Below are 18102 nucleotides of genomic sequence, written 5' to 3' on the forward strand. Positions count from 1 at the left end.
GGCTGCACAACCCCAACTCTCCCAGCCTTTCTCCATAGCAGAGGTGTCCCAGCCCTCGGACCATTTTGGTGGCCTCCTCTGGACCCGCTGTACCAGGTCCATGTCTGTCTTGTGGTGGGGACCCCAGAGCTAGACGCAGTGCTCCAGGGGGGGTCTCAGGAGAGCGGAGCAGAGGGGGAGCATCCCCTCCCTCGACCTGCTGGCCACGCTGTTGGTGATGCAGGCCAGGAGACGCTTGGCTTTCTGGGCTGCAAGCGCACATTGCCGGCTCATGTCCCATTTATCACCCACCCGTCTCCCCAAGCCCTTCTTCGCAGTGCTGAAAGCCTCCTTTTCCAGAGAAGGCAAGTCTGGTGCATGAGTCTCAAGCAAAGCCAAATCCGATACTGCATCAAGCAAGAAATGCCGGTGCGCTTCTTCAACTGTGCATGTGAAGAAGCAACAGCAGAAGCAACAGCACGTGACTGATGGCCCACATCTCACACACCTGTCCCGGGCGCTCAGCATCACTCTTGCACGCAACAGTCACCTGCAAGGGGGGACCAGCCAACGGTACTGCCGCAGGGGGAAGAAGGGTGTGTTACCCAACCTCACCCCGTGGACTGCTCGTGCAACCCAACCCGGGGAGTGGGGAGCAACAGGAGATATGGAGAAACGGTGGAAGGTGAAAGGAGAGGAGGCAATGGAAAAGGGATGGGAAAAGAGAATACTCTGAAAGGATCAGAAAGAAGTTACGGAGAGGCTGACACGATGAAGAAACTCCCAATGAGTGCTTCCCCTGGGATTTTCAGGTCCACCAGCACGGCCTGAGCTCACCCTTAGTTCCAGCTCACAGAGAGCTGAACTGAAGGGCTGGGTACAGCCCTCCTGAGCTGGAGCAGCTCTCAAAGCCTCTACGCAGGGGGGGACCGGTGCAAGGCAACATCTCTGCAGGGTCAGATGTGCCTGGTGCAGACCGGCATTCAGACACTCCTACCGGGTGTTGGTACACCCAGAGCAGCCCAGCCAACACATCCCTACCTCCAGGAGACGGCACTGGAGACATCTTGAAGATATACTTGCATTTGCTTTGCAGCTATTCTAAGCAAGCAGCAGCTTAGTATTTATGGCAGAGCCTCAGACAGCTCATCTTATTCCTCCTCTGCTGGCAAACCTCACACGAAACCCCCCGGCAGCTTCAGCTTCAGCAGGCAGCCTCTGCTTGAGAGGTGCCCAGCCCAAAGCAAGGTCAAAACAGCTCCTGAGCATCCGGCAAAGACATGATGTGCCATCCAAGCGACTCTTCTGCCTTTTCAAAATTGTTTTCCTAAAATCCAGTTCATTCTCATTCAGCTGAAAAGTATCAACATATGTTGATCTGCAGCCAAATATAGCCTGGGTGTTGAACGACACCCCTTTCTGCTAATCAGTATACCACACCATAGCTCTTTTACTTAAGAAGTTATTTAACTTAGTGTTTATTTTGTCAGATTGTTATTTTATGTTCCCACAGGCATCCCACATGTCTACAAAATGCATTTAGTTTTTGAAGGAACATGGAGTTTCATGCAAAATGGGCTGGAAAAAGCATTTTAAATGGCTTTCAGTCATTAAATAAAACTACCTGAATATTCAGAGTAAATAAAAAGCATATCAAAATGTACCTTGCGGTTGAAAGAAACTCATTAAACAGAAAATATTAACTAAAGTTAGGAAATGGGGTTGTTTCACCCAGGGCCAGCAACTCTTCACTCCCCAAACATGGGGAAAGCAGCCCAATTTGCTGAACCACCAAGCTGGATTTCCAAAGAGCTCACATAGCTCTGCGTACCCACAGGGGGCTTTGAAACCCCCACAAAGCATACACTGAAACCTGGGACCTTGGCCTTCAATGTTTTTAATTGAGAAAGACATTTCTGAAGTGCTCATCCCGTGGGAGGGCCCGGGGGGGCTGCCAGCCTTCCTCCTGAGCCCGTCGGGGTTACAGGGGGAGCAGAGATCCCACTCCTGAGTTCCCACCGGCTGGGTTTGTTTCAGTGTTCAAACTAGTCCAAGCGAGGTGAATATTTCCACCGCACCGGCTAGATAAACCAAGCCCAAAAACAACTAGAGCAAAAGCTATTCTGAATAACAAGGACTGAAAGTACTGACATTTGGAAGAACGTAAATAGCAGCTTTTGCTCTGTTAGGAACTCAGAATTTGATACTTATAGAAACACGGAAAATACTGTCGAGACGTCTGGGAACCTGCACCACTGGCAACATTTCTAGGCTGGGGATGCCCTTGGGAGCTGCCACCCCAAAGCCTCCTGCGTCTTTCTGCTGCTGGTGAGCTGACCGAGGTAGGGTTATTCAAACTGCTGCTGTGAAATGGGGACAAACAGCGTGGTTTTAATGTAACAGATTTAGATCATGAAAACACTTTTCCCCGGTGCAGACGCAGCCCAGGAGCCAGGCTGCCCCTGGGACCAGTTTGCTGCGGGCTCGTAGAGTTTGGGACAGCCACTGAGGGCTCCCACGGAAGAGGCCAGCACCATTGGCTGCCCCAGGACGATGGCCGGAGGACCAGCCCTGCCCGATGTGCTGGGGCACGTGCTCACACGAGCCTCCCTGCCTCGTGGGCTCCAACACAGCCCAGCCAGCTGGCCCGGGGTAAGACAAAGCCATTCCTATGAAAGGTCCAGGTCTGATGAGGCTCTTCTGGCTGGAGATGACAACAGCAAAGCCAGAATAAAAGTCCATAATCTTAATGCTCAGTTACTCCTAATTTACAACATGTTAACAAGGGGGTAATCGGCTCCTCATTCCTCCTTTTACTCAGTGATTTGCTCACAGCAAAGTCCATACAAACTAGTGAAGCCCTTGTTGCAGAAATACCTACACAAGGACCACGCTTAAAGTACCAGGCATATCTAAATCAGCTCTCCGGTTCGACTCATCCCAAATCCCACGCGCAAATGTAGGAAGGGAGGTGGGAGCGGGACCGGGGTCTGGGGGAACGCAGGCACATTGCCCAAGCACCCAGGGAGGAGCTGGGAGAGCCAGAGCTCAGCTGGAGCGGTGTGAGGGGTGTGCGGGGCAGCAGGATGGGCTGCCCTAAGTATCTAAGAGCTTAAGGAAGGCCTAAGGAAGCTGTGGTCCCACGGCTCAGTGGGGCAGAAGATCTAGTGACCAGGGGCACGGCAAAGTCTAAGGTTTCCATTTCTTCTTTTGTCTTGGTGATCACGGGTAAGGTCTGTCCATGGCCTCCCAGTGCCCTCTGAGCAGAGGCCGGTGGCATGAAACACTACCCATGGAGAGGGATGTAGACTTTGGGCGTGCTTAAGTGAACTGGAAATATACACAGAAATTCACACACAGAATACATAGGACCAGGCGGGATGTATCTGACCATGCTGATGGAGCTGGCCAATGTCACTGCAAAGGGCCTCCCCATCACCTTCCAAAGATGGCGATGATCATGGGTGGTTCCAGAGGACTGGCAAAAAAAGGCAAACGCCACACATCTGGGAGGAGGACCTGGGGAAGCCCTCAGCCTCCCCTCAGTCACTGGGAAGGTCATTCAGTAAATCCTCCCAGAAGGACAAGAAGGTAATTGGAAACAGCCAGCGTGGATTTACCGAGGGCAAATCATGCTGTGCCACCCTGATGGCCTTCTCTGATGAGATGACTAGCTGTGTAGATAAGAGGAGAGCAGGGAATGGTGCACACCCTGAGTTTAAAGCCTTTGACACAGACTCCCACAGTATCCTTATAGCCATTTTGATAGGACACAGGTTGGATAAGGTTGGTGGAAAATTGTCTGGGCTGCCAGGTTGTGATCAGCGATACAAATTCCAACCAGTGGCCCGTTCCTAACGATAATCCCTCCATGAGCATTGCTGGGTCTGAAAATACAATTAAACACCTTTGTCACTGTCCTGGGACAGTGGAGTGGAGTGCACTTTCAGCAGGTTTGCAGAAGACACCAAACTGGGGAGAGCGACAGACGACAGGGCTGGTATTCAGAGGTACCTCAACAGTCTGGAGAAAGGGGGCTGACAGGAACCCCAGGAAGCTCAAAGGCAAATGCAGCGTCCTGTGTTGGGGATGGGATGCACGTTGCAGGACAGGCTGGGGGCCAGCTGGCCAGAAAGCACCTAGAGCTCCCGGAGTCCTCATGGACATCAGGGCTGCCCAGGAGCCAGCAGTGAAGGTGAAACTCATTACAGGCTGGGTGAGCAGGAGGACAGCCAGCAGGGTGAGGACAGGGATAGTTCACTTCCACCTAGTGCTTGTGAGACCACAGCTAAAGTGCTGTGTTTTGCTTGGGGCTCCCCACAACACATCGCATGGGAGTGAAGCCAGTTGAGGCCACCAAGGTGGTCTGGGCTGGAGCACAGGACAAATGAGGACAGGCAGGGTTTGGCCAGCTGAAGATGACAAAGCTCAGGGGGATCTTATTGCTGCCTACAACAACCCAGTGGAAGAATGGAGAGAAGCTGAAGCCAGACACTTCTTGGAGGTGCACAGGGGCAGGACAAGAGACGACAGACCAAGCTGGGACACAGGGCATTCCAGTTAAATATTAAATCATAAGGGTGGTCAAACATTGGACCGGGGCCCAGAGGACCCATGGACCGATGCCCATGGCATCTCCATCCTTCTAGATACTGAGAACGCAGCTGGACAAGGCCATGAGCAACCTGATGCGGCTGGCACTGCTCTGTGGCAGGGGCTGGGATCTCCCGAGCTCCCTTCTCACCAGCGTGCTGTGATCCCATGACAAGGAACAAACCTGCGTGCCAGATTTCTAGTTAGGCCGTTGATTGTCCCTGGATGGCCGAGAGTCCAAGGGGGACACCCATGCTACAAACACAGCCAACGCCAGCTGCAATAGCTCCATTGCCGTGTGGTGCCCCCACTGAGGATCTGTCCCAGGGCATCAAAAACTCAAAATCGCACCGGCAGTGCACTGGGTACCGGGGCAAAACCAATGCAAGCAAGGGCCAGGGACTTTTTCACACTAATGTTATGATCCAGCCAGAAAACTGCCTTAACTCAAGCTCACCCCACACTGTTCCCCGGGTGACAGCTACAACAGTCGCATCGGTACAGCTCACCCGTCAGGCACACACAGCCCAGCAGTGCTGCTTGCCAGCCCTGCCAGAGCTGTCAGCTCCTCTTACCAGCAGTGCGCGGTGACAAGCAAAGCCAGCAACGTAACCCTGGGGCCACACCGCTCTGTGCCCAGATCACCTCCCGCCCTGCGCACGCGGGGCGTCCCTGGGAAGGTGAACAGCTGCAGAAGCCCAGAGTTGGAGACCACCCAGGTCAGAAGCCAAAGCCCCGAAGTGCAGCAGGGTGCTACATCGCCCACCTCAGCCTCCCAATGCAGGGGCTCCAAGCTGCAGCCCGGAGGAGCTCCTCTCCCCTGATTACCTGCAGAGCCTAGAGAAATGCTAAAAAATGCCCAGATTACAAGAAAATCTCCCACTTCCTTGACTGAGTGGTCCATGGCTGAGAGAGTTGGGGTTGTTCAGCCTGGAGAAGAGAAGGCTCTGGGGAGACCTTACTGCAGCTGTTCAATATATAAAGGTGGCTTATAAGAAAGATGGACAAAGACTTTTCACCAAGGCCTGCAGTGACAGGACAAGGGGCAACGGTTTTAAACTGAATGAGAGTAGGTTTAGGTTGGACATAGGGAAGAAATGTTTTACGATGAGGGTGGTGAGACACTGGCACAGGTTGCCCAGAGAAGCTGTGGATGCCCCATCCCTGGAAGTGTTCAAGGTCAGGCTGGACGGGGCTTTGAGCAACCTGATCCAGTGGAAGATCAGGCAGGGGGGGTTGGACCAGATGATCTTGGTCCCCTCCAACCCAAACCATTCCATGACTCTGTGGTGGAGCAGAGCCCTGAATCCCGCTCTCCCATGTGCCAGGATGATGTCTGAATCACAGAGCTTCAACACGAAGCAAATCTAAACCCTGCTCAAATTCACAGCCCTGGGCTACACAGCACCAATTTGTGGCCACCTCTAGTTTCCTCGGACACTGCAGAAGTAATGCCTTTGCCTGGGAAACATGTACACACCACGGCTGACACCAGGGACAGCCAGCTTCGGCTGCCACCTCCCTGCTCTCCCCCTCCCTGCCACTGCCACCCGGCACCTGCATTTGAGATGGCAAACAGCTCCTGAAGGGCACAGCAGAGCCGAAGGCCTGGTGGGGATTTCACAGCACTCCTGTCAGCACACAGCAGTGTCTCTGGAGTGATAAAGGCAAAGGGGTTTTTTTTGGGAAGAGATCTGCTGACTCCCCCCGACACTGCCCAGCTAGAGCAGACCTCTGCCCTAACAGGATCGCCCTGGGGAGGGACAGGAGAGCTAGCGTGCAGAGGGACAGAGCTGCTGTCCTGCTTTGCGGTGTGCTCTTGCACTATACTTTGCTTTGGCTTTGCTATGCCCCAGCAATTCTCCTTCCCACTTGCTCTGGAGACAAGCCTTTCTCTTGCCCCAGTTTTGCAGAGGACTGTTTCCCCACTGCCTCAGGCTCAGCCGTGACAGCCTCTCAGCACTTGTGCAGGGCTGGGAGGATGCTGGGCTCCGAGCTGGAAGCTGTCTCTGCAGAGGTGATCAGTTAACGTCACTGCTGTATTGATTCGGCACCGACTGCGGCATGGGAGAGCAGACTACGCGAGCGGCTTCCCAGACTGAAAAGGAGATAAACTGTAAACGCCAAAACTCCTCTGGCTTCACTGCAGAGTGCTCAGAGAAAGTAGGATTTTTACTGAGCTGTATTTGTGCGTAAACCCCCTGTGAGAGCAGCAGATCCATGCCTGGATCCCCACCCCTGGGTGCTGAAGAGCAACGCTGGCAGCTCCCCTGGCCTTCATCAGTTTAATGATTTGCTAAAACACAATCTTCGCTGCAGAGCAAGGCCTTGCTTCTCTGCTCTGAGACGCCTCATTTTCATCCACATCCTCCAGTACGACCAGCGAGGGCAAAGCACTGTAGCTCGCCCTGCAGCAATGCAGAGGCAGATTCCACTGCTGGAGCAATGACTGCATCTTGCCAGGTGCTCTCTCACCAAAGGATCACCAGAAGGTTGGCCAACCTGCAATAAAAACTACAGAGCAACCCTGCATGGTGGGGCAGAAGACAAAGCATCAGCCCAGAGAAGGCTGATTTTAAGAAGTTGCGATGATGAGACACGCGTGACAGGCTCATAAGCCCTGTACCAACCATGCAGTCATCCCGCGGGTGCCCTGGACCCTTGCAACCCAGATGGTTTGCCTGGCCACCACACTGTGACTCCCCTCAGGGAAACGTCTCCAGCCTGGCTGAGCTCTCACCACACAAGCCCATGGCCAAGCCAGGACAGGCAAGGCTGCTTAAAATATAGACATGAACCAAAGAAGCTCAGCACCAGAGTGCTGCAACTGAGCTAGCAGAGCTCAGTGTGAGACTGCACTGAACAGAAGGCGATTTATGCAACAAAAATAAATTTAAAATAAAGCGGGTTTCACTCCCTCCTGGATTCACTCATTTTCTGGTGCCCCAAATTCACATTGCATCACAAGATGTACGGCCAGCAGCACTTGTGTGTGACATGTCCTACAGGTCCCCCTCATCTCCTGGGTTCTTTGTTACTGGTGGCCACAGAGGGGTTTGGGATGCACCTTCTGTGCTCGCCGGGAGCTGCCAGCAACACTGATCTTCCACCCCATTGACCTGTTCTGCCTCAGGGCCATTAGGCAGCACAGCTGATTTACAATTATGGAAAGATTTAAATTGCATGGGACCTTCAGAGGTCCTCTCACCTCCTGTCCTGGAGCAAGCTGCCCAATGGTTTTCCACCTAAGCCTTCTTAGAAGCTGCATGTATCCATGCATCTCGATGACCTTTTGGGTTAGGTGCCATCAACCCATGCCAGTCTTGTATCCCTTCTGCCATTCCCTCTGCTGCTTCCATTTGTATACTTCCATTCAATTTATCTAACTCTTTCTTACCTCTCCCTACAGGAGACACACAGGACGCTGCCTGCTCATGAGCAGCGGTCCCCAGACTCACCGCTTCTGCAGGACAAAGTGAGAGCACAAAGAAGTGCTTGTGCCATTTCCCAAGGCATAAACATTCCAACAACATCTCCGTAGCAAGGACCAAGAAAATGAACACTGCAGAGCACAGAGAACAGTCCAGAGAACCATGAACCACGCGTGGGAAGTTGGAGATAAGGGAACCTGCGGGCTGAGCAGGCACCTGGGGTCACCCACGTGTGATCCCCCCTGCAGCGAGATCCCCACGACAGCCTGACACGCGGTGGTTTGCAGGAGAGAAGTGACTCTTTCAGCCTATACATGAGCCAGTAGCTTTAGAGTCCAGGTAGCCGTAGAGGGGGCAGTGCTAAAGTCAGATCCCATGGCAGGGTGCAGCAGCACCCAGGAGTCGGCCACGGCTTAGGCACACAACTATCAGTGGATGGCCTGATCCTGCCATCAGGACCTGATCACTCTTGTACAGCAGGGACAGGTTCACCCATCCTCAACACGGGTCTGCTGGAGCATCGCCCTGGTGCCCCCAAAAGCAGCAGTACCGCAGCGCAAGTGGAAGGGAGAAGCCGGGTCACACCCCACACTTGAGAAGGCCCCCATGGACGCACTTCCCCACCGCGCCCATGGCCTGGGAGACACAACAAAGCCAACACCGAGCAGACACAACACCTCTCTAGAAGGCCCTGGAGGGAGCTGCTCCATCGAGGGTGATACACAGATGATGGGGGAAGCTCTTGTCAAACAGTTCATGCAATCAAGCCTCTGACTTTCCTTCCGGCAGATGGAGGATCTGAAGCCGTAAAACGTCATGTTCTTTCACAATCACTTCCCCACGAGAATTAACCCACATTTTCAGCCCATTACTGAGTAGTATGGCCAAGTTATACCACCTCTAAACGAAACACTTGTTTGCTTTGCACACTTTTTCTGAAGAAGCCAAATCTCCTCTGTCTAGTGCCATTTCATCAAGCTAAACTAGTTCAGCTTTCAGAGCTCAGGCCATAGCTGACAATGGATGGACTCAATAAAAAAATGCCATGGTCACACAACACAAGATGCCAACCCAGCACAAATTCACTCTTTTGGATCCACTTTCCTCTAAAACCTGGAGTTAATGGCGTGTTTGTGGGTGCAGTGTCAGGTGCCACCTACCCTCCTGCACACAGATTATGGCAGCTCTGGCCAGCACGAAGTCTTGCACACATGCTGGGACCAAGGTGCCACCGCATGCCTACGCCTGATCCAGATAAATTTGCACTGCTGACTGATCCAACAGAGGCCACTAGAGCCACGGCCTTGGTCTCTCCTGTCTCCATCCCAACATGCTCAGCAATCCTGGGATGTCCAAGACAATTGCATAGCTCTGACCTCAGAAAATCAGTAAAAGCATGTCCTATTTTCACAAAGTACACATTATTTAGGAATTCAAGCCCTGGTTTCAAAAGCAGCTGGAGACCGTGGGTAACCTTGTCTTCTGAGACCTCAGGTCATCAGCAGTCAAATGCTTCTGACTTAACCCGAGACCTGTGAAGATTCCGCAGCCTGTATGAGGGGCGTATGAAGCTCAGTCATCTCCCCTGTCCCCAGCTCCCCTCCAACGTCCTTTTCCTCGGCCTTCCCCCCGCACTTTGCACTGCCCTCCCGGGTCGTGCCTGCCTGCTGCTTCCCCCAGGACATTTTCTTTTGGCACTTTCTGCCAAGTCGTTGGCCTTGCCACAACCCCATTGACTGTGCTCTCTCTGTTGATGTTCTCTAAGTCTTCCCACTAGCACCCACCACGGACATCAGAGAGATGTTTGTGACCTGTCCTCACTCTCCAGCTGCCTCAGGCCAGGACCCGAGCAGTGCCCAGCAGGCATGTTCTGCAGCAATCAGACCTTCGCACTGCAATCAGTTGCTCCTGACAGAGAAAAGCCTCTCTACAAGACATTCCAAAACTTCTTTCATCAAATATTTCTAAGCTATTTCTTGACTTCAGGGGGGTGGGAGGGGAGTTACTCAGAATTGTAGGATAATTCAGGCTGGAAGGGACTTCAGAAGGTCATGCAGCCCAACCTTAGGCCCAAAGCAAGGTCAGTGACTTCCAGTTTCTAGTGCGTGCTGTTGGACCCACGGACAAGCCCCATGTCCCTCAACCCCCATCTCTTGTAGAGCCAAAACACTCCACCCCGCCTTGGCTGCAGACAGAAGCACGAGCAGCACGACCTTTCATCACAACTGAGCATAACGCAGCCTCGGGACCACCCAGGTGGAGGAAAGAGAGGTGCACCCCATCTCTACCTCTACCCCTGGATAACCCTGCTAAGAAGCCCATCTTCAGGAAAAGAAGGTGCTAGTTATTGGTGGTTTCATGGGAACAAGAGGAAGAGTTGTGTCAGCCCTTCGGAAGTCTAACGTTTCCTGGACTGTGAAGCCACATCGATGCCCGGTGGAGGGGCAACCACAACCCCAACAGGGAAGAACATTTCCAGCAGGCTGCAGGCCTGCACAGTGCTCTCTGAAAGACCACCCATCTTCTTCGATTAAGTGAAATTTTAGGTGAGTTACCCAGCTGCATCAGTAAGCCTTGGTCTCATTTACGAGCTGCTCAAGCATCCTTCCAGGCACTACAGAAACACACAGAGACTTCAGGTTTCTCAACACCTTGCAGGCAAACGTTCTCCCCCCAAACCTGGCACTTCAGGAGGGCATTTTTGCTCCAGTCAAAATCACCTTTAGTGAGATGCTTAACATGGACGTGCAGAAACCCACCCGCCTGTTCATCCACGCAGATGCTCAGACTTGCACACAAGGACGAGGCCGATGCACGCCGCCCTCCCCTCCACAGCTCCCTCTGCGCATACTTATGTCACGGGTCTTTCAGGCTGGCTTTTTTGCTGATCTATTCGGAAATGTGCTGCATTACTTTGCCCAGTATTTGCACACCAGAACCTGATTGCTCTAAACCCAAGCACAGCCCTCCTCTCCCATCACCTCCTGGGATCCCTCAACTGCCTCCCGCCGCTTCCCGTCCTCCCCTTCCCAGCGCCACAGAGCAGAGACTCACCTGAGTTTTCCTTATCCGCAGGTCAGCAGATGATCTGTTCAGTCCTTCCTCTTGTTCAATACTCTGCTCAATACCTGGTCGGGGTAGAAGGACACAGATTATTTTGTGCTGTTTAGAGAAGGAAAAGGGATTGTTTGGCAAAGGGACTGTAAAAGATTGAAGCCTGTGAATCAAGGAGCATCTGGCACTGAGCAGCCCCCAGCTCCTGACTCTAGCCCGCGATGTAGCCTGGACTGGCAGCACAGCCCTCTTTCATTACTGCAAAGCACTCCGTGCCTGGCCACTGGCTGAGACTTGGTGCTGTCAAGGGCAGCATCCGTCACCCCCAGGCTGGTAAGTGAAGATTTCAACACAAAACTGACATAATGCTCAGGTCTGATCTCCGCACTTTCCAGTATTCAAACAAAATGGAGTGCTGTTCTCCCCCTGCTACGCAGGACGAGGAAACCCAGAGCTAAAATGTCTCTGCAAAATACCAAAGCTCAAGACTTCTCCAGGGACCCTAAAAATAGTAGGTCTGCCAGCTGCCCGGCCTTGCACAGGGAGGACCCACCAGGCTGGCAAGAGCGCGCTTCATCTTGCTGAACAGTCCTCTGCAGCAAAGCAGAGATTTTCCTTTTTAATTATGCCCGGTAGTGCAGCTAAGTGAGACGAATTCCTCACTTGTCCAAAGACCATAAATCACAGCAGGGAGGAGCGCTGCCCTGCTCAGCATCCCACCGTGGTTTGGGCAGGGAGAGAGCATGGGGTTGCAGGGCAGGAGGTCTGGCACAGAGCAAGGCAGTGCAAATCTGCTCCTCAAGGCCAGCTCGGGACATGCTAATTCAAAAACTTAAATTCAGGGACTTAAAAAGCCTGGAAGAAAGCTCCCGTCAGCAGGCTGACCCAGCGTGCAGAGATACATGTCTCCATGTAGACCACCAGGTGTGAGCTGGTGGCATCCCCTGAGTTTGGCTGAAGACCCCATTCCCAATGCAGATGTCCCACAGCTCTCTGAGCCTGGCTGTCCCCAGCACCTTCCACACTGGAGCAGGTCCCATGAGCCCAGGCATGGGGCAGGTTCTTCCTGCAGCAGGGGCTCCCCATTCCCTGGAGCTGCCCAGTGGCTCCCCATCACCATCCAGCGCAGCAGGGCAGAGTGCAGGACACCACCACCACAGTGGGCATCTGTGTTTCTGCTGTGTGCTGGTTAGCGTGGGTGGCCCCACAGTACCACCCTGCAGAGAGCAGCAGCGCTGTAAGGAAGACTGTGGGCCTGGGGAACCCTTCGTGGTGCTGGCAGAGGGCATCCCAACAGCACAGCATGCTCGGGGGAAGTGCTGAAGAACATCAGCACAAATTCTGCACTCCCTCCCAGTCTATCCTGGAACAGGCATCTGTATCTAGAGCTTATCTGAAAAGTCCCGTCCCACACAGCCAGGCGGCCACGGCACTTCTCCTGTGCACCCCCCTGCCTGCGAGTGCACTGGCTGCTGCCTGCCCAGCATATTTCATCAGCAATTGGTCTTCCTCCACACTTGTCATAAACGGTTCCCTGTTCCCAAGGAACAGTATTGGCAAACATTGTGCATTTATGACAATTAATAAAATCACATTTTCCCAAGAAGCTGGTAATTAGAATTAGCCACTGCATGAGCAATGTCTGTCCTAAAGAAGCCAATTTGTTGTCAGCAGATGGTGTTTTTGATCAGTTCTGACTGTTTTCTTTCATTGATCATGCCGGCCACGAGGTGATTTGGGACAAAGCACAAGGACTAATCATCCGTTGCTCCAGGTAAATACGATACCAGTGAGTCTTTTCTGGAAGAAGGAAACAGGAATCGGAGCCTGTCCTGCAATCCTTCAGGCTCTCAAAGTCCCTTAAAAAACACAAAACAAAACACCTATGGAAAAGGATTTTTGTTTTGCACAGGCTAAACCCTGTCCCCACCTGGACACCAGGGATCCCAGTATAGCTGTGGGGGGCTCTGGTCCATGGGAAGGGATCCCCTGGTCTATGAAATGGGTAAGTCGGCCCCTAGCTCTCCTTCCTGGGCCTAGCTGAGATCACGTGTCAGGAGGACAGAGGGCAGCAAGGGGACAACGGAGGTACAAGTCTCCTTCTGGCATACACATGGGACATGGCCACGCCAGTGGTGATGAACCTAACCAACAGCTCCAGCCATAGGTAAGTCCTCCACAACTGCAGGGCTCCCACAAAACCCTGGGATTAGGGAGAACACTGCTGCCTTGGGGGAAGCACCAGCTCCTCTCCCACCCTTCAGACACGGCTGGGTCTCCTGCAACAATCTCAACTAAATCCCACGCTGATGTCCAAGACCACTGCAGGCAAATCCGAGCCGTGCCTGGGTGACCTGCCTCCTGCCTCAAGATGCTGCCGTCCTCACTGACCCCCTGAATCTTCTGGGGTCCAATCTTGGGCTTTTGGGCTCATCCGAGTGCTCCAGCACAACCCCGGCCATCGGTGGGGCTGACAGTCGTGTTGTTCTCACTCCCCACTTGTCAAAGAGATTGATTGACTCTTCTGATGGTGGAAACTAACAGTCACGTTGGCCGTGCTCCATCCCTGCACTGCCCAAGGGAGAGGCATGCAAAGACAACAGGGCATGCTGATGAGACAGGATAACCTTCCCTGAGCCCAACAGCCCCTTTCTTCCCCACAGAGCCCATGTCTGGGGGCAGCGCTGCCTCCTGCCCATCCCGGCTACGCTGCTAGCATAGCCGGAATGGGCAGGAGGCACTGCTGCCTTGGGCAGAGCCACCAGCGATGCAGCCTGCACTGGGGATGGAAAAGCAAGACCAGCCCAGCGGGAGCAGGATGGAGGCAGCGAGAAGCACAAGCCCCAGGGCAGCACGCCCCATGCCAGTGCCCCACCGGAGAGCCGGCTGCACCACCCGGCCCAGCCAGAGCCACACAGGGAAGAGGGACCATGGGTGTCTGGATGGGACCTCTCGGTGCTGCACCTGCCTAGGCTGCCCGTGCCAACCTGGCTCACCAGGGAAGAGCAAGCTCTTCTTGGAGGCTTGCAAGTCCCACAGCAGCACCTCTTCAACCATTCAGCCCTGGCAGCCCAACCTTTGACCGTGCCGCGGGTTTGCTCAGAGCCAGGGCTCACCCGGAGAGCACAAAGCCTACCAGTGCTGGTGGCACGGGACTTGCTTGTGGCCCCGTTCCCTCACCTCCATCCTGGGAACAGGGCACAAGGGGGCAAATTCACAAAGGGCAAATAAAAGCAGCTAGAGGATGCTAGGGGGAGGGAAGGTGATGCCCATCCTCAGGTGATCCCTGCAAAGCAATGGCAGATGCCACTTCTGTCTGTCCCTTCCCCCAGCTCTACGACCCCTCCCAGCACCAGCTGAGGTTGCCAGAGGACACACGGACGGGCTGTGTGTCTGTAACCTGCCCTTTCCTACCTAGAGCAAACCACCCCAAAACTGTCTTGACCCAAGTCAAACATCAGCTGCTGCCGGCACAGGGTTGAGATGACAGCCCCATGGCGTTTCTGGTCATGGGGGACGAATGGGAAGTGCTGAGCAGCGGGGAGCATGGAGCAGGACCCAGGGCAGCAGTGCTCCCTGCCTGCTGCACCCCCAGCCCAGGATGGGAGCTGTGGTACCCGCTGCCTGGGGCTGCAGGGCAGGAGCGCAGCAGGCAGAGCCCCACAGCAGCATCACAGGCAAATACTCACTCTTTAGCTTGGAGCGCACTTTGTTTGCTGTCTTCTTTATGTCAGACATCAGCTCTTCCAGCTCCTCCTTCGTTTCTGGGGAGAAAGAGAAGAGCAAACACAGAAGTGTTGGAGAGACAGCTAAAATCTGCTGCCTGGCCCCATAGCATGTGGAGACCAGAGCTGCGAGCGCTCCCACCTCCAGATTGGGAGCACTTCCACTCCACGCACCCCGCTGGACTCTCCTCACAGTCCTGAGCCTGGAAATAACCCTGCTGCTGGTCAGGCAAGCAGGGAGCCGGGGAGCCGTTCTGCAGGACCCCCTGCCCACACAGCCCTAACCTACCCTATACCCAGCACTCTGCAGAAAGTGGAAGGGAAGGGATACACAATCCACAGTGCTGGTTCCTGTAGTGGAGAGAAAAACCACTGCTGCAACCCAAAAACCTTCTGCTCACCAAGCACTGGTCTCCCCAAGCCCCTGCCACACAGGCAAGCCCTCCCCAGGGTGTTACAAAAGGTCACATCTTTTACTGGCACCCCCTGACTAACAGCCAGTGTATGGGTGTTCATCCCCAGCCTGAATTTGCTGCTTTTGGCAGAAAAGTAGGAGCTGAAGCAGCCAGAAACGTGCCCCCAGTCCCACAGGCCACATCTCAGGAATGACTCTGAGCAGCCCAGCAGTGACAGGAGGGTGTAAAGCAATTCTCGTATTTCAGGGGCAGGGGCACAGGAGTTGTAAATAAAAACAAGTACGAGCAAGTCCCTGTCCCCACAGGCATCCCATGCGTGCCTGCGCGACCTGCATGAGCTCCCACTGGGAGAAGAGCCCTGCCGAGCACGGAGCCCGTCATGAGTCTCAGCATCTCCCCAAGGCCGCCCCTCCAAGACTGCGAGGGCTTTTTCAAGAGTCTCCCGGGCTGCCAGGACTATTGACCTGGCTAGAGAGAGGAGGAAACTACAGCATATGCCACACTTGAGAGAAGTAAATCAGCTGGGAAAGTTCTGAGCCCTGCCTGACCGATGGGATCTGGCAGAGGGCTATCTGCCCTTACTCCTTTGTGCAAATGCCAGGAATCGGCTCTGGGCTCACCACCACTGACAGCACAACCATTGCAATGTCTCCGGGCACTCGTGTCTTGTAGGACTTTTCTCTGCATTGCAGCAGCATCTCCAAGCCGCAAGCCATGCTTGGCAAACCCGGATCGGAGCAAAGCTCCTTGATCAGCCCTGCAGGGAAGAACTGAGGAATACTGGTGGGTGACAAATGGGACATCAGCTGGCAATGTGGGCTTGCAGCCCAGAAAGCCAAGCGTCTCCTGGGCTGCATCACCAGCTGCGTGGCCAGCAGGTCGAGGGAGGGGATGCTCCCCCTCTGCTCCGCTCTCCTGAAACCCCCCTGGAGCACTGCGTCCAGCTCCGGGGTCCCCAACACAAGACAATGGTTTTAAACTGAACGAGGGTGGGGTTAGCCTGGACATAAGGAAGAAATGTTGTACCATGAGGGTGGTGAGACACTGGCACAGGTTGCCCAGAGAAGCTGTGGATGCCCCATCCCTGGAAGTGTTCAAGGTCAGGTTGGACGGGGCTGTGAGCAACCTGATCTAGTGGCAGATGTCCCTGGTCCTGGCAGGGGGGTTGGACTGGATGATCTTTGAAGGTCCCTTCCAGCCCAAACCACTCTGTGAGTCTGATCTCAGCCAGGTTCCTCTCTCAGAAACCAGAGTGTCCTCAAAGGAGCCGAGACGTGCAGGTGTGCCCCTCACCACGCTGTGCTTCAGAAACTGCCGGACCCCTCCGAGCACAGCAGCAGGGCTGGACTGGGGGGCACAGCACTTGTGCCCAGCACGCAGGTACCCAACCATGCTCTGCCTGCGCAGCCCTTCATGCTGCGCACCTGCAAAAAGGCTGGGCGGTACGAAATGCCCTGTGCTCGCCCACGGGCTTGTGGCAGCCCAGCTGGCTTGCCAGGGACATAACTGTGCCCCAACCGTGGGACCGGCCAACCCCAAAACTCAGCAGTGAGACCAGCACATCGCAATATCTCAAGACCCAGATACTAAAGAAAGTACAAACCACCTGCCATTCAAATATGATTTCTCGGAAATGCTGCCACCCTAATGCTCCCTCTTGATTTTGATGAGATCAAGACTTACTTAATTAAATAAACTTTGTTTAATAGACTCTAGGCACATTAACTGAGTCATTTCAATGGCTGTGGTAGCTCTGATGCTGTACGCTCGCAGCTGGCAGTCACAGGCATAATTAGAAAATCATGATGATGGGAATGTGCTGGGGGAAGGTCACATCCTATCGACGGTTGTACACATTTCTGACTCAGAGCTAAGAGCTTCAGCACTATTGGGAAAAGGAGAAAATGAACACGTCTGCGAATACCTTCACCCCAGGCTCCAAGTATTTCTGAGCAAGCCAACACAGCGGCCTCACCGGGGGAAGTGGTACAATTATGCATTTGCTAGAGAATAAGCACAAATGCAGGGAAAGGAAGAGGACATTTTCAGTTTGAGTTCTCGTTTAAGTGACTAATTATTTATTTTTTTCCCCGTTCTTGAAGAACTTGTATTTAATAAAGAAATAAACCAGCCTGGGCTGAGTAACTCCCTGCACCCAGACAGGCTGGGGCCAGCTGACGGGGAAGCAAAGACCCAGGAGTGCCGGGGGACAACAGGCTGCCATGAACACGGGGACAGACCGAGAACTGGGCTTGTTCACCTGGAAAGGGGAAAGCGAAGGGGGTTCCTACTGTTGCCTACGACTACCCAGCAGAAGGGTAGAGAGAAGCTGGAGCCACACTTCCTGCTGGTCCTTGGAGGTGACCTTCAGCTTCTTGCTGAAGCTTGGAGGTGCACAGGGACAGGACAAGCAGTGATGGACCAAGCGGGGACAAACAAAACTCAAATTAGATATTAGGAAAAAAAATTGCCATCATGAAGGCGGTCAAACACTGGAGCCAGAGAGGCTGTGGGATGTCCATCCTTAAGGATATTCAGCATGTGGCTGGGTGAAGGCCTGAGCAACCTGATCTAACGTACCTGCTGGAGGGTACTGGACCAGGGACCTCCAAGGTCCCTTCCCACCCATATCCACCTTCGATCCTACAAGACAATTTCACGTAACTCACTGCTATGTGCTGCTCCTTCTCCCTGTCAGTTCAGGCTGAGGGATACACTGCAGTGATGCCATCACTGAGGACGCACAGGGCAAGTGGTGAGCGCAGGTGAACATCCCCCCGTGCTGGCCACTCAGGAAGGGGACAAGGACCACGTGGACGGATGGAGGGGACACGGGACGGGGAGCTAGGCTGACTTCCTTCAAAATATTTCCAACTGAGCAGCAGGTGGAAAACACTCCTTCTG

The 18102-nt window shown here is 53.9% G+C and overlaps 1 protein-coding gene across 1 annotated transcript in view; it reads right to left on the minus strand.

Annotated features, from left to right (window-relative positions):
* STX1A (syntaxin 1A (brain)) overlaps positions 1-14880 on the minus strand; it is a gene marked incomplete at its 5' end in the record, with an annotated part of 30587 nt that extends 15707 nt beyond the window's left edge. Inside the window, 2 exons of the mRNA XM_009318842.1 lie at positions 11058-11131; positions 14747-14880. Coding sequence (XP_009317117.1) covers positions 11058-11131; positions 14747-14880 — 208 coding nt within the window. The remainder of the gene's footprint in view (positions 1-11057; positions 11132-14746) is intronic.
* Positions 14881-18102: the final 3222 nt, after the last annotated feature.

The sequence above is a fragment of the Pygoscelis adeliae genome, unplaced genomic scaffold (genome assembly GCF_000699105.1).
Source record: "Pygoscelis adeliae isolate BGI_AS28 unplaced genomic scaffold, ASM69910v1 Scaffold592, whole genome shotgun sequence".
NCBI lineage: Eukaryota > Metazoa > Chordata > Aves > Sphenisciformes > Spheniscidae > Pygoscelis > Pygoscelis adeliae.